Source organism: Erpetoichthys calabaricus, chromosome 13, assembly GCF_900747795.2.
Source record: "Erpetoichthys calabaricus chromosome 13, fErpCal1.3, whole genome shotgun sequence".
Lineage (NCBI taxonomy): Eukaryota > Metazoa > Chordata > Cladistia > Polypteriformes > Polypteridae > Erpetoichthys > Erpetoichthys calabaricus.
This window is the reverse complement of record NC_041406.2, coordinates 57,677,658-57,701,802: the sequence shown is the minus strand read 5'-3', so window position 1 is coordinate 57,701,802 and position 24,145 is coordinate 57,677,658. Positions and strand designations below refer to the sequence as shown.

Genomic DNA, 24,145 nt, shown 5'->3' with positions numbered 1-24,145 from the left:
CAAGCCATTCTAGCTAAACAAAGGAGCACCTTCAGCTGACCGATGTGCACTGCTACAAACAGCACTGTGTGTGTTAATTTGTGCCTTCCATAATGAATGTTCTTCTGCCAGAGTGGGATTGATCTCTTACTCTCTAATGGACATTACAGTGGGGTCTGTACTTTACACAAATTGCACTTTTTCACAATGTTCTTGTGTCAGTTGATCATTGCAACAACTTCTTGAAATTAATAAATTTGTTTCTGCCACTTTTCCCCCTCATTTCTGGCAAATGGTTCACTATCATTAGCATGCAAATGGCTAGATTGGGGTACAGTTTTTACCCAGAAGTTATAATACTACTAAACAGCCACTCATACTGATAACTGTGATAAGTGCATGAGAGTTTATTGTATACAGCCTCTGACACTGCTTTTAAAGTGAGGTAATAGAAAGAACCAAAAGGTAAGCTGACATGAATATATAAGAACTTCCTAAACTGGGTACCGCAATAAAGGGAGGTTTATTTGTTGAAACTACAACCTAACATTTGTCTGTGCTGTAGAATGTTACCACAGCAAATCTGTTGTAGTTTAAAACCACTATGACAAAAACTGCATTATCCATTACATGTTACTTAACTATTTTTCCCCTTTATTCTCTCCATATTAAAGAAAAAAGAAAAAAAAAAAAAAAAAAAAAAAAGGTGGCTTGTTAAAAAGATGTCACATGTATGTTTTGCCCTCATTCTAGCCTCATCTGCTCAGCTTTACAATGATTTTATACATGTTTTTGTAGATAAGGCCCTACTTGTTTGTGTTTTAGAATGCTTGTAGTATAGACTTGTTAGGAATTACAATTTAGCATTGTCATGATAACTGGGAGTCTGTTTTTTTTATGTTTCTTCTGCTGTACTGTATGTATCTAAATTTATTGGGATTAATAAATATATAAATAAAACATTTACCTAATCCAATTATGTTGGCCTGAATATGCCCTTATAAATACAAAAATATTCCAACACTGGCCCCTTTTATAAGCCAGGCATGAAACCAAAGAAGAGGTTATAGTTAGACAGCAAGCAAACAAAGTAAAGAGAAGGCATACTTAATTGAAACTGAGATACTAGATGGTATAATATGGGCATACAAATAAAAGAAGTGTCCACAATTTTTTGGACTCGGAACACAATATGGTGCGTACAATAAGCAATGTTTAACAAATACTGTGTGACATGTTGATGAGCACTTGCTGCTTTGGCCATTATAAGCATGGATGGAGTGGATTGCAGCTGGGCTGCCATTCTTCTTAAAGGTGAGTTAGTTGGCTTGTGTTGGGCAAAGCAGTATATTAATCAGCCTTTTGGTTTATGTTTTAAATAAAAGAAATTGTAACTTTTAAAAATGTGTACAAAACCAAAGCTTTGAGCCCTTACAGATTCCTCTTGCTTTGTTCCTACAAGAGTGAAAACATGGTCCCACCTTTCTGACTGAAAGCATCAAGAAGCCTGCAGAGGCTTCTTCTGTTGCTTTTGTACTTTAATTGTCATTAATAGTAAAAATAAAATAAAACTCTTTACACTTTTTTAGCACTTTTCTCACTAATCAAAGCACGACCACGCAGGGAGGGGCTGGGACGTGAACCCCTGATCCTCTTACTGTGAGGCAGCAATGTTACTACTGACTTTTAATGTGACCAGGGTCAAGACCACTGTATTCTTCTCCAAGTTCTGATGTCAGTGCTGTTTTAAATGCCTTAAAGTGGTACACAAAGTAGTCACCTCATTTCAAACTATACTCCGCAAAAAGAGTGGCAGATAAAACTGTTAATCCAGTATACCACAGTGTTCTCCCCAGAATTTTTTTCTAGTTGGGTGGCATGAAAAAGTAACTGGGTGGGGTGGGATGGAGAAATTTGGTGATGGGGAAAATTAAATGTGCACTATTTTTATTAGTTAATTATTATTAATTATTGTCCAATGCTCAATATGACTTCCTTTTTTAAGGTCTGACACTTTTTGCCAGAATATTTTTATTAAATTTAAGAAGTATCCAATTCAGGATCTTGCAACCCTAACAAAAATTTTAAACAACAATTGTTATGACATAAACCAAGAGGCATCAGTATTGTCGCTGTCGGGAAGAAAAGTGAAAACAATGAAAAAAAAAAAAAAGGGAAACTTAATGAAGAAGAATTTTAAAATATTCTACAAAGCCAACTTGCATATGCAGAAGGTGTCTTCAATTAAATACTTATTCTTCTTTTCTTCCTAGAGGCCCAGGTGTCTGCAGCTTTCCCATAATCAAAGTCCCCAGGATCTGGGCCCTCCAAGGAGATCAGCATGAGATTATTTAGCATGCGTTGATTCATGTGATATCCCAAACATGTCTTGATCCTTTTAAGGGCAGAAAACTCCCTTTAACATTCAGCGGTACTCACTGGGATCACTAAGCCCAAAATGAGCTAGTTTGGCTGAATTTGGAAATGACTCTTTGAGCTCTGATGTTGCCATTTTAAGTAAAATCTATTTTGAACTGAAGTTTTTGTATGATTGACTTGATCATTTCTGACGCAACTGTCCACTCTTGCCTGCCACTTTCATATTTTACAATTGGAGGGCTACCATTTTTGGAGTAATGATCAAAAAGAATTTCAGCAGATTCACTTGAATCGTGAGTTTCTGCATTGAAATCTTTTGAAAAGCTGGAAATAATTGTCATGTCAGGGAATCTTGCATCTAGGTGCTTGACAACTGTCTCTAGGTATTTATCATATATTGCAGTTTTGAATGACATTACATCACTCTGTGTATAAACAATACAGAGATCTGACCATTCTTCTGCCAGACAATGATGAAGGCTTTGAAAATATCTCCCTGGAGTGTCTTTCAACTCCATCATGGACAATTTTGTGGCGAGCAAAACTGGCTCAATTTTGGTAAGATTGACATCTTGCCTTTGTCAAGCCTTAGATAAGTTGGACAACAAAGATAATACGTCTGAAAGCATCATCAGAGAGGAAACAAAATTGTATGTTTTAATACATCTGCTTAATCCTTCAGCTGTGATGTCATTTCTTTCAGTGGCCTCTCTTTCTAGCGCAGCTATGACACTCATCATACACTGCCGTAGTGACTGTACTGCAAAGTCATGAGACAGCCATCTAGTGTCACTGGCCATTTTCAGCTTAATCTGGGGAATGATCAGAATATTTTGTATTTCCGTTAAACCAGCCATCCTAACTGAAGAATTTTGTAAGAAATAGAACAGCTGCCTTAAGATGTCGTTCAGTTTTGTTAAATAAGGTACAGCAGCTACTGCTTGGGCACTTGCAAAGGCCAATCGGTGGTTTACACAGTGGCAGCTGACCAAGACTTCAGATGTTTTATCTTTAAGCAATTTTGCCACACCTTTCTGTTTCCCAATCATAACAGTCGCTCCATATGACCCTAGTCCAACCAGATTAGAAGTTTTCAAGCATAGAGTGTCCATAGTCTCACTCAGTATGTGCTGGTTATAGTCTCCGCTTTGCCATCAATCATATTGCAGGTTGATGCAAAATTAATTCTGACCTCTTTAGTGACCTGGCAAACATATTTAATGTAAATAATTCATTGTTTTACAACTGAGATGTGTGGTTTCATCACACAGAATACTGAAAAAATTTTCAGTGTGTATATTTTTCAGTATGTTAGACTTTATTTCTGATGCTATGACATCCAGCAGCTCTTGCATTATTCTTCCAGAAGTCTAATGTGCACTTTTACCTACATAGAGATGTTGTAAAAAGGAACAACCCATTTCTTTACAGTGTTCCAACAGCTTTTCAAACAACGTTGTATGTGGCAACTCATTTTTTACCAACCAATACATGGATTTTAAAGCTCCCACAAAGGAATCTCTCTAAGTTATTTAACACAGATACAGATCTTTCAATTTGACCGATTCCAGTTTGCTCTAGTACACGTTTTCCTAAAAGGTCAGCAGAAGACTCAATGTAGGTTTTACTTTTTTCATGGTCCAGCAAGCTTTCTTTTTGAATTCTTGTGCATGGCACGTTTACCCAAGGTAACTCCCTCCTTGGGGGGTGTTTGCTTGAATATTTTGGCACAATGACCATTAGCCAATCAAAATCTTTAAACCACTGTTTGTTGATGCCGGATAAGCAGTGCTTGGATTTATCAATTGGCAGAGTGTGTGCTGAAGAGATTTCCCCTGATGGACCACCTTCTAAATGTCTTTGTCTGAAATTGCCACATCAGGAGTTGACGCTGTACCACCATTAGTTTGTGGCGTCAGCAGTGTTGTTTTCTGAACCCTTTTTTTACTCATGTTGGTAAAACGTTTGGAAAAAATTAAAAGTACCTATGAATAAGACTTTTGAGTGGGAAAGTGGGAGCCTGTTGGATATTCAATGCACACTTGCACTACGGCAGGGCAAGACATGAACAAAAAAAGGAATGGCAGATGGGTCACTTTAACAAAACCCTCAGCAATTCGGTGACAAAACTTTTGCTCAGGACACAGTGTGTGCTGCAAGGGTTCCTGCATACTTTATACAATATGATCACAGGTCCAAATATGAGCAAATATAAGAACGACAGATATAAGAACACTTTAACAAAACCCTCAGTATGAGCAAATATAAAAACAGCAGAGGGAGTCACTTTAGCAGGAGCCACAGTAAGTGCTACAAAGATTTTTGCACACAGAACACACCTAATGCTTAAACAACTGTACAGGTATCCCTTGTTTAACGCGGTTTTATTAAGCGCGGGTTTTGAATAACGCTCTTATTTTGAATGCAAAAGCCCCTTGAATACCGTAGCTATAAAATTTGATTAGCGCGTTTTTTTAAAAATTGCGCTAAAGTGGAAACGAAAGGTTGCGACTGAACATGCAGGTGTAACCACCCTCCCCCCCCCCCATGCCCAGCTCAGCGGCCATAATGGCATTCAAACTCTCACGGAGTCATAAGTCACCAATGTACAGTGATCCCTCGCTATATCGCGCTTCGCCTTTCGCGGCTTCACTCTATCGCGGATTTTATATGTAAGCATATTTAAATATATATCGCGGATTTTTTGCTGGTTCGCAGATATCTGAGGACAATGGGTCTTTTAATTTCTGGTACATGCTTCCTCAGTTGGTTTGCCCAGTTGATTTCATACAAGGGACGCTATTGGCAGATGGCTGAGAAGCTACCCAACTTACTTTTCTCTGTGTCTCTTGCGCTGACTTTCTCTGATCCTGACGTAGGGGGTGTGAGCAGGGGAGCTGTTCGCACACCAAGACGATACGGATGCTCGTCTAAAAATGCTGAAAGATTATCTTCACGTTGCTACCTTCTGTGTGCAGCTGCTTAGTGAAGCGACATGCTGCACGGTGCTTCACATACTTAAAAGCTCAAAAGGCACGTATTGATTTTTCACTGTTTTGTTTTTCTCTGTCTCTCTCTCTCTCTCTCCCTGCTCCTGACGGAGGGGGTGTGAGCTGCCGCCTTCAACAGCTTTGTGCCGCGGTGCTTCGCATACTAAAAGCCAAACAGCCCTATTGATTTGTTTGCTTTTCTCTCTGTTTCTGACAGCCTGTGCTCCTGACACGCACTCCTTTGAAGAGGAAGATATGTTTGCATTCTTTTAATTGTGAGACAGAACTGTCATCTCTGTCTTGTCATGGAGCACAGTTTAAACTTTTGAAAAAGAGACAAATGTTTGTTTGCAGTGTTTGAATAACGTTCCTGTCTCTCTACAACCTCCTGTGTTTCTGCGCAAATCTGTGACCCAAACATGACAATATAAAAATAACCATATAAACATATGGTTTCTACTTCGCGGATTTACTTATTTCGCGGGTGGCTCTGGAACGCAACCCCCGCGATGGAGGAGGGATTACTGAATTTGCCAACAGTCACCATTGAGAGTGGACGTTTTCGTTGCATATTTTCGCCAGTTGTTCACTTTTTTATCCTTTCTTTTAAGCGCTTGCCCTTTCCAAACATGAACAAGCAAAAGCATGAGTTCTCATTGGAAAGTGAAAAGAAGATAAGAAAGCTTATTACTTTAGATGTGAAGCTTGAGATAATTACAAGATACGATCGTGGCGAAACAAAAGCAAACACTGGCAGGGAACTCGGCTTTAATGATCCTGATGTTGGCAGAAGTGCGCTCTTCTGCCGCAACTTAGAAAGTCAAATTGTTTGTTACAGACAGATCTACAAGTGCCAGAAGAAAGAACGAACACTCCAAACGACCCTCCATAAATCCTTTTCTAAAACATGGTGTTAGTTTTAATTAATAAAGAATTTGTTTGCATTTTGACTTTTATTTTATATACATACAAATACAAGTAAAGTAGATTTTCCACATTTTAAATGATGGATTGATTATATTTTTTCTCTTTAGTTTTTATATTTAATTAGTGCGGTTTTGCATAACACGGCAATATCAATGGATTAATTAATCGCGTTAATCAAGGGATACCTGTATATATATATATATTGGTTTGTTATGTACTGAACAAGAAGAGAGCAGCTGTATGCTTAGCAGAACTGCACAGACTGCACCGACACTGAGAACAGAGACGTCACTTCCTGACGCCCTTTTTCTGACCTCCACATCCTCTTTGCTTGTAAACTGCCGCTCTGCTCCCGCTATTAGCATGTACAGCCCCCTCTCACCCGCCCACCTCTCCATACTCCTTGCTACTGTATTAAGCTGCTCCGCCCACACTATCACCATGTACAGCCCCCTCTCGAAAGACCAACTCCCCATACTCTTTGCTTGTGAACTCCGATCCGCCTTGGCCCCGCTATTAGCTTGTTCAGAATCAAATGATCGGCAACATCCTACCCTGTGCCTCTCCCCTTGCCACCTATGATCCTGCTTCTAAAATATTTGCCCACCCACCTGCTCGTCCCTTGCCATCCCTGTAGATCATTAGATTTGCCTGTAGATCTGCGGCTGTCATCTCGCAATGTCATGTGAGATGACAGTGCTCAACTAAATAAGCCGGGTGGAGCGCCCGGCTAAAAGACACTAGAGAGAACACTGTACCAGATAAAATTATTCTTGCAGTACGAGTATGGAAAAATATTTTAAATTATATGTTAAATTAGTAGAAAAACTGTAACTGTTAATTGTAAAACAGTTTTTTTCACAAAATATGCACATCTAAATCAAAAAGGAATTTGATATTCTGCTTGTGTATCAGTGTCTTACAGGCAGTGTCTTTGTGTATGGACTTGTATGTGAGCTGTGTAGCAAGTGAGTCTACACTTTTAAGAGTGATGTGCAGTTCAACTTGATTGATATATTGATGCAAACAGAAAGGAGAGGAAAAAGCTGTGTCTGTGCAGTGTTTGATTGGTAATGCCAACATGAGCGAGTGTGAAAAAAAGAAGCTGTTCTTTTATTGCTTGAAAAAAGGTGAAATACTTTTTATGAGATTATGTATTTTTATTTCCAAATTAAATAAGTAAATCTCAAACTTGGTGACAATGTACAGTATTTTCTCTGCCTGTTGTCTGGCATTGGAATGATAAATATTTGTAAGCCTAATATGGAATAAGTAGCGGCCATGTTGTCATGACAGATGCATGGTATGGTCAATGTGGTCTTCTGGCATTCGGTAGAATAAACAAAAATGTGCTAATTCTAAACTGCTGGGATTTGACACCAGTCCTGAATTCCATGTAAATGTCTAAACATTTCTGATTCTTTATACTGTATAAAATGTTTAGCAAATTTCTTGGGTTTTAACATTGTGAATGATTTATAAAACATCTGTAAACATGATGAACATTCCTAAATCCTTCCCATTCTTAAATCTGTGCGCAAGAGAACAATCATGTTCTTGTGGCCCAAAGAACACCATCAAATATCCTTATATGGTAGAATTCCATATAATCAATGATAATTCACTCAACTGTAAATCTGTTAAAACAGAATGTGAAACAGCATATGAGCTGAACTTGTATTGATAGTTTTTTTCATAATCTTGTGTGTTTGTTCACTGCAAGTGCTCATTTGGCAATATGGGTTTGATATTTTGTACCAATCATGTTTGAGAATCCCACCTTACACTCAAATCCCCTCTTAATCAGACCTTGAGTGCTTTTATTATAGGGGAAACTTAAAAACTATGGAAACATATGAATGGCAGTCTGTACAACAGCAGGCTAAGATTCCCTCAACCTGACTGCAAGTTTTCTCTGAAAGGTTCCTTTTGCAAAGAATTCATGAGTTGAAAGAGCTTGCACCTCCACTGGAACAGCATGATTTCATGTTTGAGAACTCCCAACAGTGGGATGCAGCTGCTGGCAGAAATCCATAAAGATGGCTCTTAGTAGCTGATAATATCTCATGAGCAACCCATCACTATAAGTGAAAAAGTCTAACCACTCTATGAAAATGTGCTTTCCTGAGTAACCTGTCATTGGTGAAGTCCTGTACTGCAGCAGGTGCAGTCATTGCTCCTTACTTTTCAAAGATTTCTGTCCACATATAACATACAGGGAAACACAAAGCCAGTAAATGATTAAAATTAGAATCTCTGAAGCCTATGAAAGAAATCATAACCCCGGCCCACATTTAATTCCTTCGCACCTCTCCATCAGCTTCTTTTGTTTTGTAAATGTGTCGATCAGCACAAGCAACCTGCTATCCCATCCACTAACATCCTCACCCCCACATGCACCAACGCAGCTCAAGTCACAGAGAAGATTCTCAGAGTTAAAGTCTGTTTATCTTGGTGTGAGGTGCCTGGAGTTGTAGAGGGTATGTAATATATTATTATTTGGAATACATGCATTTCATGTGTGTTCCGTGTCTACAACAATCGGTGTACATGTAGGATGAAATGCGAGGCAGGAATTGTTGAACACATAACTAAAAAAAGAAATGTTTTTTAATATTTTAGTAATAATTGACAAAATGTAGACATGAAGTGTATAATGTGTGAAGACAGAAATCCAAATATCAAATAAACAATTTCACAAAAGGTACAATTATAACAAAACAAGCGCGCTTTTATTCAAGAATATAACCATAGAAAAAGAAATCTGGTTAGGGTACGACGCCGACACCACCGCTTGGGTGGTGCAGTGGTAAGAACTGCAGACTCATAGTAATCAAGAGGCTTCTGGTTCGATTTTAAGCTCGTCTGTTTTGAGTAGCAAGCTGCAGTTATTGTTACTGTTATAGAATAAAAACATACACATGATTTGAGTCTGTAATAGCTGGTGCAAATTTATGGTACTTGTAAAAGTTAGTGTTTTTTTTTTTATTTTTTTTTTAATTCAGTTTTATTCTCAGACACGTTCACACTTCCCCCGATCTGACAATGCTAGCTTTCAAATAAAGACGTGCAATAACAGAGGTGAACTCAGACGAGGATGAAGGTTCTACATCGGAGAAACAGAACAGAAGCCCTCTCCCACAAGAAACGCCCATTCACACATAAGAACAATGCAGCTGCACCAGGTGTAAAGACGAAAGATGGCACCGTTTGGATGCAGCAACAGGTTGGGCGTCATCCTGCCAGTCAATCTGCCATGTGCATATCCTTCAAAATAAAAAAAGCAGGACTTACAGAGCTCACCGAAGTATAGTGCAAAGTCCTTTTTATGGTTATGTTTTGTGATGGTCTTTATTTGAAAAACATTTATATGTTACTTATATAAAAGCCAGTTTTACCTTGATTTATTTACTTATCTTCCTACGGCGTAAAGTCACAAGTAGACTGCATAGCTTCCTGTGTTTGATCAACACGGGCATGTTGACAAAGTACATGTGTACTGAAGTGACTTTAGCTGCACGTGGAAGCTCTTATCGCACTTTACAGAACTGTTGTTACGGTTCTGCCATTGTCCAGAAATGGCTCCATAAGCTTTATGACCACAGTCTCGGAAAGACTTTCTTCTATGGGACGACTGGGATCTTTTCCAAAATAAAGAGTGGCGTTGCACATGTACATGTACAACATTGCTCGAGTTAACGGTGCTAGTCCAATGAAGTGAGTGTCTTATTTTAAACTAAGTGATAATTGAAACAACAGTTTCAAACTAAACAAACAAACCCTAAATAAGGCATTTTAGTAATTACATTTAATTTAGTAATTTACACTATGTTTCTATTTAAAAAGGGGTTTAAACAGTGTTTTCTATTACATGCTCTCAAAAGAGCATGGTCATTTTGGTTTTCCTTTTAGACTGAACTTTATTTTGACCATAGGTTTAAATGTTTTCACACCTGATATTAGTGGAACCTAAAGTTTTATATAAATCTCCTACCACTTGGAGTAAGTGTTCCGATGAGGGGAAAACTGAGTAAGTAGCCTACCACTGCAAGTGAAAGAAGAAAAGTCTGAATGCATGCACTTCAATTTTGATGTGTATAAGAAAGTTTTAATGCCAGTTTCAGATTTTACATAATCCTTGTTTGTACCTAAATCTTCAGATGCAATCAAATCCACAGAATTTAAGACCAAATCTGTCAGTACAATTGTTTTATAAGTGAGGTTCCTGGATTGTATATTAATAAAGACCTCATCCATGCTCCATATTAAAGCACAAATTCATGTTCTTGCTGAGGGAATGAGACTAACTAGGCTGAAAAATTTATAATGAAACCTTGCTGTTAATTGAAATCATAATGTCAGCAAATACCATTTGTTACAATGTGCATACAATATATTTTTAATTCTAAAATTAATTTACAAATTAAGATGGAAATTCTTTTACTAGATCATTAGGCAGAAACATTTTGGGTGGTTGAAATTTCCAGGGTCATCTCACAAAACCATTTTGTCTTTCAATGAGAAAGTTAACTTTTTAAAAAAAGATTTACTGGAGTGGCAGTTTGCATCACCTCTGCCACATATAGCTCATCTCAATTTAAATCACCAGATCTCAACCAATCATGCTAGAGACCAGCACTTGGCCCTCATGTGCCTACAGTATAAAGGGAAATGAGGACACTATTCAATGATGCAGGGGCTTTCCAAAAACAAACATTATTGATAATACAATAACACTTCAGCACAATATTAAAACATAACTTTTTTTGCAATCTTTAAAACAAAAGCACATTAAATGATAAAAGAAGCAGTATGAAACGGTTATCAAACAGGTGGAAAAATAAGTATATTTCAACAACAACAAAAAAAATCTACTTAAATAAATAAATTAAAATCCACAGCAGTTTATGATACTAACAGCATAATAAGCATAGAAGTATATAGTAAAAATGTAACAACTGTCAATAAAAGTTTATACTAATATTTTAATATTGACTTTTTCACTGAAATACATCTCAATGCAAGATTAATAAAAATACTGTGATCAAAATTACCTTTTTTTTTGGTGTAAATATGTATCTTACCTTAACCTTTCTTGTCTCTATTTGTCTGGTTTATTTCATTCTGTCTGTTATTAGATGCAACTGAGAAGGCAAATTTCATGTTTTCTTGTGTAAACATGACTAAATAAAGAAACCTTAAACCTTATTTACTTAAATAATTTATACAATAGAATTCCCATAAAAAACAAATGAAACCACAAGAAAAAGCCTTAAGCGCCATACTTAAAAACGGTTAATTCTGTATATCAACATTTACCCAATTGATCATAACTGTCATTTGTACAAGATTTAATTGAATTTTCTTAATAGCTCTTGCTAATATGGATTCTAAGCAAATCTTCAATTCCAATCAGTGCAAACACCTTTATCAATAATATTAATGCCAATACTGAATTATTACAAGCAAATCTAATGCAACAGTTTAGGCTTAGGTTGACTTTAATATCCCAAGATAATTTAACATTTGATCATAAACCAAGAGACAACACTCTTAAAAACCTGTATGTTTTTAACTTTTTCTTCTACTACTCTTAACTATATTTGAATCCATCATATTTAGCTTCAATAAGTGACTTTTCAATGACAATTTTAAATACATGTTGGTTAACATTTTTCCCTCTTTCATACATTAGTGTTATGATATATTTGGCTCATGCCATTATCCAAAGTAACTTATAAGTCCAAGATACATTATCAATAGATTTTATATTAAGTTAAGAGACCTGCACTGGGAGGACTCCAATTCAGCACACTTGTCTTACTGTAAATGCAAATAAAGGAAAAATACATATTTAAAAATATCAAAATGCAGACCCACGTCAAAAGACTTAATTTTTTATTCCATGTATTATAAGTACCATTACTAGCTAACAAAAAAGTCTCAAACATAAGGGCACTTAGGATTTATGTTAAATCAAACCATTCCTAACTCTGATTTACACTGTTGGTTAAAAATGAAAATTTAGGTTTCTGACGCAAGGCACTAAACACATGTTCCGAAGCTAAAGCTTTGACAGTTTAAACGGAAATAACATGATTTCAATATCAGAGTCTTTAACACAAAATTACTTGATGATGAATGCCTGCCATTGCACGTAAACAGGTATATATGTAAGTATAGGTATAGGCTAATAAACAGTAAGGCTAATACGCGGAAGTCTAAGTCATTTGAAATCCATGACAATAAATCCCTCAACATACTAAAAACCACGAATTAGAATCAACTGTACAGCCACGCATTAGAATAAGTGTGCATAAGGATGATAAAATATCAATATTCAATAATTTGTAAAAACTAAAGATTCAAGACTAGTTAGTGTTGACAGATTAGGAGACATGCTAATACACGATCTAACTTAAAAAAAAAGGAGAAATGGGTATTATACAGCGACTTTAAGGCAAGTCCAACCCAAGCAGAAACCAGCGTTGTGCTTTTATGTGTTTCTACGGCCTCACTGTCAATTCAACCCTACACATAAAAGGCTAGACTTCGAAATCTGCGGACAGCTCTTTTCAAACGCAGTTTTGTGTCGGAGTGCGTGCTTTCTCTGAGGACCCTTGTTGCCACTGACAGCAAAACCAAGTGAGATCTTAAGAGAAATCTTGGTTGCCGCCGCTCCTACCGCTACTGATGCGATCAACTCGTCAATGCGGTCGTCTTCCTGTGCAATGACTGCGTTGCAATATTTCCAAAGAATGAGCACCCTTGGATACCTAGAACGCACTGATAATTGTGTTAACACTCACGCGCAAAAGGAAAACAAACTTGCAGCTTACTAAAGGCATGACAGTCCTTACCTCTGCTATCATTATTATAAAAAAATCAAGGAGGTAGGCGGCGCTCGTCCTGACGCCGTCACATTATATGTTTAAAAAAAGGCAAACAGCACTTGGATATCTAAGCGGTTATTTGTTCGTCGTTGAGGTTTTCTTAAAAAAATATAACTGCTTTATTTCCACTCTCTGTAACATATCCGGAAAGCAGCCATATTGAAAGGCTTGACGTACCGGCAAGACGTTTCCTTTCTAATTGGCTGGATCAGTGCAACAACGTCATCGGCCTCGTGACCGTGTTGCTCGCGCGGCCCCGCCCGTGTTACCTGCTGCTTCTCCTCTCAGATGGTCAGCTGTTGCTAAATCTTAGGTAGTTTGTTACGGGCTTTTCTATTAAGGAAGACCATTTTAATCTTTTTTAAAATACATTTCGCATTTTTATTTTAATATATGACTTTAGTAATGTTGGGTCCTTGTGAAGCTGCATCAGCATACTGCCATTTGCTAGAAATTCTTAAATTTTCCATCCAAAATATTACAAAGTGTGATACTATTGCACCAGATTTATAAGATTTATACACTTGTAATGAAATGGCAGACTTTGCTGAATGCGGTTTGAAAGTATTTTTTAAGATTAAAAGCAGTTATTCTTGTGGAGAATTCTATTGTCTACTTTGCAGATCGTTAAACTAGGAGAGTTTAGGCTGCAAACCTGGCACCTCCCCCCTCATAAATCCGGGGGATTTTACGTATGCGCTCTTTGTGTTGTATCGTAAATGTTTCAACTTGTAAATGCTTGTGCATGGCACAATAATGAAAGTCCTATCAGAGAGTGGCGCAAAAATGTAATATCGCAGGTAGCTAGCCCATATGGGCCCATTGCTTTTTGTGGGCTAAATTATGGGCCCATCAAATTGTTCATCTAAGGACAACATGGGATAGGACACTATTACTGATTGTCCCGTACAGATATGCGGGGAGCGAGCACAATCCTGGACACTTTAGGGGCCCAAAGGACTGGGTTGACAACCCCTGATCTACACAACATGTACTTATGCTTGATTCAATTATTTAAAATAGTGAAAGTTTTTTTAACTTACATTTAGTTTTTGGGCTGACACCTTTATCCAAGGTGATTTACAATATGTGAGACATAATTTCTTACATTTTTTTTGTTTTTCCAAATTTAGCACAGGCAGGTGAAGTCACTTGCTCATTGTCACACAATGTCTGCAGCAGAATTTGAACCCACTGCCTCAACGTTTGAAGTCTAAAAGCCTTACCACTCTGCTACTCCTAAACCAAGAGTTTATTAAAAGAACAACAAACCATTGTTTACATTTAACATTTGTCAGACTCGGTATATCATTAAAATTGCACCAACATTTATACCAAAAATCACTCAAGTTAAAATTCCACATCCTGCAAAATCAATCAATGAATATAAGTTTGTAAATCTTCATTATTTTAAATGAGTGCTTCAAGCTTAGGTGCATGTTATCTAGACCAGGGGTTTCCCACCCAGTCCTTGGAGACCCCCAAACTGTCCAGGTTTTTGCATGCTCCCATCATCCCATATTCATACTACCTGTGTTACCCAGTTTCATTTGGAAAAGTTTCAAAGAGAGTGGGCCTCAGTTATAGTGGTGTTTGGTAATTGGATGTATTAGAAGTACTATGTAACTAACTTAGTACTTTTTCATATACAAGATATCCACTATATATATAACTAGGGGATAATATTATTAGTTCACTGGAGCTCCTTACCCTGGAATATGCTATATACAATTGGCTATGAATAAAGCATTCCTGCCACAGATCAATTCTTGCTTTTCCTAGTAGTTTGGCTTTTGTTGATAGTCACTATAAAATGCAGTTTAATAGGAAACTGTAATTAGTAGGAATAACAGAAATTTTGTGTGTAAGATTATTTCATCCTGTAGCACACCTAGTAAAAGTGGTAGCTTCAATCAGATTTGAATGTAATACTTTCATCTGTAGTTTTGTACTGTTACAAAGTTTTGGAGGTTTTGATCGAAAGCAGTATACACTAAATCATGGTTTACTTTAACTTATTACAGACAACACTGACATTTACAGGCTGCACATTTACTGTACTTGTTGCATGCAATGAACTGAACATTTTAATAGGAGTGCACGATTATAACAAAATTAATAATTTTTGATTATTGCCATTGATATTATAATTGTGATTATAAATTTCAACTAACAGTACAATGAAAACATAAGCTTGTCTTGCCAACTGCATATCCCATATTCTGTGTACACACAGTACAGTACAACCATCATTGTTTAGGGAATCACTTATAAAATGAATATCAAATATTGTAAAATAATGGATTGGTTAAAAAAGTAAAAATGTATTGTTTAATAATGTTTCTTTTTTATTTTTTACAATAAAGATACATTTGTCACTGTTTTTAATACAGTAAATATAGTAAATTACTGATACACATATATTTATAAAATGCTATAACACAAAATTTCCTCCTAATTTTGTAGTACTAGGGTGTTGTACCGTGTTAGCCATTATGAATGTAGAGAAAAGCCAAGCAAAATGACACCTTTTATTGGCTAACTAGAAAGATTACAATATGCAAGCTTTCAAGGCAACTCAGGCCCCTTCTTCAGGCAAAATGTGATTACATCTTGCCTGAAGAAGGGGCCTGAGTTGCCTTGAAAGCTTGCATATTGTAATCTTTCTAGTTAGCCAATAAAAGGTGTCATTTTGCTTGGCTTTTCTCTACACTCCTAATTTTGAAAATTAATATTCCTTCTGAAAAACCACTCACCATTCAAAATATAAAATGTGGGAAAATTTTAAACATAGAAATGTTGAATTGAGGTTCTGCTATATTAAGAAAACAAATGTTGCATGTGTATGTAAAAATTAATGCACATGAAGAAATCTTAAATGACAGTAACGTAAATATTAAGTTAATGTATACACAACCTGAAGTTGTTGTGTACTGGCATATAAAATAATTAAATGTAATAATATTAATACTTGTACATAGCAAGCACAAGTAGTATTTAGATAGTAACACATTGTTAAATGCTGTTGCCAGACTCAGTTCTTGAGCAGTGGCATTCCTGTTCTTGAGGAAAGTACTGTAATGAAAGGCACACTCAAAAAAGAGAAAAGCAGTTTTGCAAGTATCCGTTTTTCAGGTTATATTCCTCATCAATACAATGAATCGTTATGTTCAAGCATACTTCCATAGTTCTACTCCACCACAATTGGTCATGGCTGCATAAAGTGCTACTTGCTTAAGATCCACTTTGATTTTTGTCTGACATTTGGAATAAAATGAATGCAACGTGACTTCAGAAGAATAATTACGAGAGAGGAAGCCTTCTCTTACCCTGACTGTTAATCATCTTTCAAAACCTTCATTGCACACACTTTTAATCAGAGCCTTGTTTTTTGATAAACAAAAAACAGGTACTGTATCTATTAACTGTTACCTGATTGTACTTTCTGTCTGTCCATATAGCTGTATATGGAGATGCGTTAGTATAAACAGGTATGGTTATCTGTGTCACAGACTTACCATTACTGGAACTAAGTGCTACTTGCTTAGTTTTCATGTGCTCTCCATATTGGACTATGTGGTTGAATTTTAAATGGCTGTATAAATGTTTGCCTGCAGTGGTTTAACAATTTGCACAGCAAAATTTTGTAAACAAATCGTTTCAAATTTCCGATGATTCTCTTCATTTTGGTACTTAAATGTCTGAAAACTTAACATTACTTATACTGTTCAATTTTAATGAAAGATGCTGCAAACAGAAAAACATATATTCAAACTTTTTAAAAGATGTTTGGGATCAGATTCCTAAAAATATGTTTACTATTTAACACGTAATTAGCCCTATGATGTGAGTGCCTCTGTATACACAAAGCAATTCTTAAACTGAATAGACGTAACTGCCAGTATACTTTAGGTTACACTGATGTATTAACGTGAAGCGCAAGGAGCACGGAGCACCAGATTCAGTTGTCAGAACTGAATGTCTGTGGTTTCTCCATTAGAAATTAAAGCGTTGATATGTAAGAATGTTGTTTTTTCCTTCGAGTTTGCAGTACCATGATCAAAGAACAAGCATAGGCAGGGTGATCATCTATCAGTGCTGTGACAGGAGGCTGGAGTTCAATAGAATGGAATTAAAAACCAAGGTGAGAGCCTGTACGCATCTAACAATGTCAGTACTCAACAGCAAGAAACAGTGCCAGCTAACCATTGAGCTTTGCATCTTCCTTGAGCTTTGCTGAACTTTATTTTTCCTTTTCATAATGTGATCACATTTCTTTTTTCCTGTCCAGGACACCATGCCATCTTCAGTTGTCCATCCTCCATATGGGCTACTGACCCGTCAGTCACTTCTGCTGCATTCTTATTTGCATAAAGCACACTCTAAACACAGCACTGAGCATGTTAGTTGGCACAGTATTAATAAAATCGACAAATAAAAAAATGAATCATCTAATTTTTTTCTATAACATTACCAAATTTCAATCATATCTGTCAAGGCATTTTTGAGATTTTTGCTGATACCCGTCTGTCACAAATTACTCCTGACACTGTTCTCCACCCATTCCACCCTGTCTGCACTCTCTTTTTCACCTCTCTTCCACAATCCCCATTACTCTGTACTGTTGATCCCAAGTATTTAAACTCATCCACCTTCACCAACTCTACTCCCTGCATCCTCACCATTCCACTGACCTCCCTCTCATTTACACACATGTATTCTGTCTTGTTCCTACTGACCTTCATTCCTCTCCTCTCTAGAGCATATCTCCACCTCTCCAGGGTCTCCTCAACCTGCTCCCTACTATCGCTACAGATCACAATGTCATCAACAAACATCATAGTCCAAGGGGACTCCTGTCTAATCCCGTCTGTCAACCTGTCCATTACCATTGCAAATAAGAAATGTAATTATTTAAAAGTGAATAGAATATGTGTCCTCATCTTTGAACCATTCTAAACAGTATCCAACCATTTGTAGAGCCAGGTTCTGAGTAGAAAAACTGAATTGACTGAAGTTTTATAAGGTCAGAGATGCATTTTCATCAGAGCATTTCACAATCTATCCTGATAATCATTGAGACAGATAGATAGATAGATAGATAGATAGATAGATAGATAGATAGATAGATAGATAGATAGATAGATAGATAGATAGATAGATAGATAGATAGATAGATCATACATATGACTTTGATTCTTTCTTGCATATTATCCATCCATCCATCCATTTTCCAACCCGCTGAATCCGAACACAAGGTCACGGGGGTCTGCTGGAGCCAATCCCAGCCAACACAGGGCACAAGGCAGGAACCAATCCCGGGCAGGGTGCCAACCCACCGCAGTCTTGCATATTATTACTATCAATAATTATTTAAAGATGAATAGAATATATGTCCTCATCTTTAAATTGTTATATGCCATACTATGGGGGCAAGACTCCCCTGGCGCCTTCAGCACCCAACCCTCAGTTGCAGCCAGAATATTAGTAAAATTTGTAAATATACAAAATGTTTATTTATTGGAGTCAAAATCACAAAATTCTATAGATATGTAAAAGAAAAAATGAATTATTATTTAACGGAGTAAAAATCATGAAATGAGAATAAAATATTTACTCTCTTATTAATTGGAGTATTCCCGTTAAAATGAGGTCCACTATGCTGAATGTGTATTTCTAAGAGATAAATAAACGATCCATTCGTTGTAACTGACATTCTTATAAACCATGACTTTCTTGATATTTTAATTTATAATTTAAAAATGGAATAAGAATCTGAAAATCAACATCACATTAAAGTTTGATAAACTCTGAAAAGAATGATACCAAAACATATATATGTAGGTTTAAAAATAAGCCCAATTTAAAGCGTGACAAAAAAGTCACTTAAAAACGTCATTTAAAATCGTTGCACATTTAGGCTTAGGATTTTATATATAGAGAGTAGATGTAACCATTTCTCATACCAGGTTTTGAGAAGATTGTCACTTTCTCTGCCATTTCAAATCCTGTTTGTCAATGTCTGAACCACTATCAGTATTAATCCACTTTTAAAGCAGAGTTTACAGTCTTACCAGAAGCAAAAATATTCTGTAGTGAAAATCTGTTTTAAGATATCTTAAAATTTCCTTGCCTTCCTCCTTTTCTTATTTAGTAGGAAAAATCCCAATATGCCAACTAAAAGACACAGGGAAGAGGATACTTTCTTCTTGGGCCTCTGTCAACCCTTTATATGCTTCAATATCTTGAAGAGACAACTTACATAATGTGTTATTTGGTGGTATAACTCTTCATCTGGGTTGGGTATGGTGCTGAAACTGCGTTAGACATACTGTAAGATACTATATTTAATGATATGTGCTCAATTGTTCTGTACTGTACTTATTTTAATACAGTATACTCTTACAAATTATTAAGGGGATTGTGTTTAAAGAAAACACTGTTTGGTATTTCTGAAATGACTGAGTGAGATCAGAAATGATGCCTCCTATTAAGCAGAGTCACTTAAACACAGGAATTGAGCTCTGGTTTTAAAACACAGTGGTTTGTAATGAAAACCGCCCTTCCCACTTCTGCATCTAGTCTACATCGAGGAAGCACTTATTCTGATTGTGATGAAGAAACAGGCTCTGGTGTTAGTAATATAGGTTATAGTAACTGTTGCTCTATCAAAGCAAAGAGAATTATTTCCTCTGTAGTATCCAATAAGGAAAGGACCTGCTACCTAGTTATCTAGTACTTGTACTGTACAATTAAAAATGATGTTTATTTGATAAGACATGCTTTCTATTTACAGTTCAGAGTGTTATAAACATTTTCAGTTACAGAAAATAGATGAAAACAAAAACAAGCACAAAATGTAATTCAGTAAATAAAAATGTAAATGATATGTGGCCCCTGTGATGGGCTAGCTCCTACCTTCTACCTGATGTTGCTAGAATCAACCCTGGCCCTCTTTAAACTTAAAATTATATTGAGATTTTAGAAAGTTAATGGATGGTTCATTTCCTGATAGTTATCATTGCTAGTTTTTATGACATTGATTTAACATAACTAATAAGCAAATTATGTTACTTACCCATCCAAACATCTATTTATTTTCATAATTTCCCGGAATTACAACACAGTAGTACTAACCACTGCCCTAACACAATACTAAAAGTGCAACTATAAACAAAACATTATGTCTATATATTATTAATTTCTACTACATTTTTCTGGTATAGTTAACATAGGTTTTAGACATAATGACATTTTATGGATACAAAATTTACCCTACTGTATTCAGAATATCGTCCATTTTCATCTGTATAATTATCATGAAGAGTTTAAACACTTTTCACAGATGATTGTAAACATTAAAAAATAATATATGATAAAATAGTTCAAGCTCTGCCTGTAGATGTAGTCAGGGCAGATGTGCAGTTTTGTGATTGCCTAGAAAGAAAAGTATGGCTGTAGGTGGAGCAAAGATGTTTTGTAGAAATCTAAGAAACCGATTGTTTACAGTTACCTCAGTATAGCGTTTAAATGTATGTGTGGATTTTAGGTAATACGTCCTGATTTTTGTTATTGGGTCATGCATCATGTGATGCACACAGTGACATGGTGACACAGTATTTAGCACTCACAACTTCAGAGTCTTCAGAGCATTCAAATACAGGCTGATGTTATGTTTGCACATTCTTCCTATGTCCTAAATAGTCTAGTTTTTCACCCACTTCCCAAAGATTGTGCTTGCCTTGCAGTGGACTGGCACTCCATCCAGGATTGTTTTCTACCTTATGCATGATGCTACAAGGATGGTTTATATCCCACCATGACAGCACAACTCAATTAAATGGGTTTAGAAAATGGATTTTGTCATAGGAATAGTGTATAATAAAACATTCAAAGTATACTTTTGACACCTTATTACTTACATTATCTTTTTTGGAAATCTCTTTACATTGTACCTCTGTCTTATATACAGACTTACTTGATCTCACAAGACAAAGGAACACCATCTTGTATCTGACACTTAAATTCTGTAAATGTTCTAAAGCAGCTAAATTCAATAAAGAAAATCAGAAACACTCCCAACAAGCCTAGTCAGACGATTCCTTACACATTTTCAATTATCACTTTTTGTTGTAAGTGAATGTGTTGAAAGTGCCGATGGCATTCAAGCTTTTCATTAGTTTAGAAATGCCTTTTTTTGTTTATCATTTCATATACAGATTTTTTTTACTGCAAAATATTATCATATAGTCTCTTTATTTATCAAATTTCATTAAAAGCAAATGTAATTTAAGAGTGCTGCATTTACTTAAGAAGAAGAATCTGCCAACAGCCTTTCTTTATATTGATTTTTTAACTGACAGGGATGTTATGTATATGATTTATAAGGAAAAGGGAAAATAAAATTTTAACTCAGCTGGAGGCGTGTGTTAAATGTTATACAACACGATGTGACATGTATTCAACTAGTTGAATTTTGCCCAAACAAGAAAGTGCTAAAAAATATGAGTTTACACCCACTATATTAGGAAGATTTTGTGTTTGCTAAATAAGGAGCTTGCATTAATATATGATGAATGATGGCTCACTACTAACTTGTTATTGTTTTTTTTTATTTCCATCCTTGTGTCTATTGTTTAATATGTTTTTAAATATACAGAAAAATTAACCTTTCAAAGAAAATTAAACAGCAGTAGAGCATACTTATTAAATATTTAATGTACAAGTTTAATTTTTCTTAACTGTTAAAAATAAAGTGTAATGATTTTTCTTAGTGATGTGAATTTTTTTCAAATTTTAGGTAAAATAAATAGGAAATCCTTTTCTAGCTGTGTCATTGAAAGTGAGTTAGGATTCTTTCTTTTTGGCCATTTTAGTGTGTTATCAGTGTGGGGTACAACTTATTGGTGATGTCCTATGGAATGTTACCCCAAACAGAGCTGACAGAAGATTAGGGAGTATTGTGAATCCAGGACATGCTGATAAATAAGTAATGTGTTTATTTGGATAAGGTCTGAACAGGGGAAATTCCCAAGCAGTTGCCTAATGAAATTTATCACAATTAAGATACTTATTAGTCCAAGTTGAGAGAGGTGTGTGTAATGTACAATTAGGATTAAACTATGTTTCTTACTGATAGAAGAATAGTATATTTTATTTAGTGCTGACTTCCATTCAATTGAATGATCACTTCCCATTAAGTTTACCTAAAAGTGCACACTTTAATAAAAAAAAAATTGGTATAGTTTGGAGATACTGTCTCTACAGCTAAAATTATTATTTCTACAGTAGGTAGTAAGGAAAGTTTAGAACATTTTGCATGGTTTCTTTAAGCTTCATATAATTAAAAATGCTGTTCAAATATATTTGTCATTAAGCTAACCTTGTTCCATTGTTCAAACTTCACATTCAGTGCCTAAATTTCCAATGTCCAGACTGGAAGTGCCCAATCATCCATCCATCCATTATCCAACCCGCTATATCCTAACTACAGGGTCACGGGGGTCTGCTGGAGCCAACACAGGGTGCAAGGCAGGAAACAAACCCCAGGCAGGGCGCCAGCCCACCACAGGGCACACACACACCCACACACCAAGCACACACTAGGGACAATTTAGAATCACCAATGCACCTAACCTGCATGTCTTTGGACTGTGGGAGGAAACCGGAGTACCCAGAGGAAACCCACGCAGACACGGGGAGAACATGCAAACTCCATGCAGGGAGGACCCAGGAGGCAAACCCAGGTCCCCAGGTCTATACCCGCTACCCACTGTGCCACTGTGCCACCCGTGCCCATTCATCTTAATGCTTAATTAACTCATAAAGTGATTCTTTAGTACAACTTTAGAAAAGGCAACTCTCAGTAGGATGCTTGATATTTAAATCCTTTCTCTGCTGCCTTTCTAATTAAAAACTAGTTGAATGTGTTTATGAAAATAATCTTACCATCTTATTTCCTATCTTTCCATTTTCTAGTATAGTGTCATATAGCCTCTTATCAGTTTCTAAATAGTTCTTCAGATGATTTCAATCGGAAGAAGAAATAATGTGATCATGTGAGCATTTTCTTCTAGAAATAATCTTGTGGACACTTCTACCTGTGGCTTCTGAAAGCATGTGCTCAGTCACAGAGTGCAATGGGCATTCATAGAATACAAAATTCTTAAGTGTAACCCGGTTAAGGCTTTACATGGTCAAATAACCGGTACACTTGTGGAGAAATCTACATCTGTTCACCAGGTTTCTTAAAGACTAATAACCCAGTTTCTCTAACTGGAATAAGGATTTACATGGCATTTTAGAAACCATGTTCCTGTGGATAACTGGGGTATTAAAGCACAAGTAAACACACCGAGCTTGATACATTTATATCCTGGCTAATAAATTGTGTAGGATACAACAAGAAAAGAAGAGGTTTATCTTTGTTGATATTGAAGTGTACTTTTTTTCTCTTTTCTCTTTTTATTTTGCTATTCTGTTTTTAACCATGGCAATAACCACAGTGAAATTCATCATCATCATTTTCTTTCCATGTTGCCCAGTGCAAGTTACAAAAGGTATAATCTTTCCAGTATGTCCTCAGCCTGTCCCTCGGTTTTTACTCAGAGCACCATGCCTTATGCATCTCCTGTGAAGGGTATCTAGGAATAGTTAACTACATGACTGAATTACCTCTACTAGGTTCTTTTGGACCAGCAACTCTGTGAATGAACCTTATTTTGGCTGGTTGTATATGTGATCTCACTATTTTGGTCACTAAAATGACCTTGTAACCCTAAGTGAGGATAGAAAAGTAGACTGACTGATAAATTGACATATTAGTCCATAGACATGCCTCATGTTTGGCATGGTGGAGGAACCACTGTGCTTCAATGATCCTTGGAGCTGTGCGGTCTTCAGATATCTGCTTCTGGTAGAGGTACCCAAATGAAACTGGACTAAGGTGGGAGGTCATACAACAGACAATCTATAATA

General features: G+C 36.3%; 1 protein-coding gene across 1 annotated transcript in view; it reads right to left on the bottom strand.

Moving 5' to 3' along the window:
* LOC114663751 (sorting nexin-13) overlaps positions 1 to 13,345 on the bottom strand; it is a 40,826-nt gene extending 27,481 nt beyond the window's left edge. Inside the window, exon 1 of the mRNA XM_051935549.1 lies at positions 13,136 to 13,345. Within this exon, the coding sequence (XP_051791509.1) occupies positions 13,136 to 13,147 (12 nt within the window). The 5' untranslated portion in view covers positions 13,148 to 13,345. The remainder of the gene's footprint in view (positions 1 to 13,135) is intronic.
* Positions 13,346 to 24,145: the final 10,800 nt, after the last annotated feature.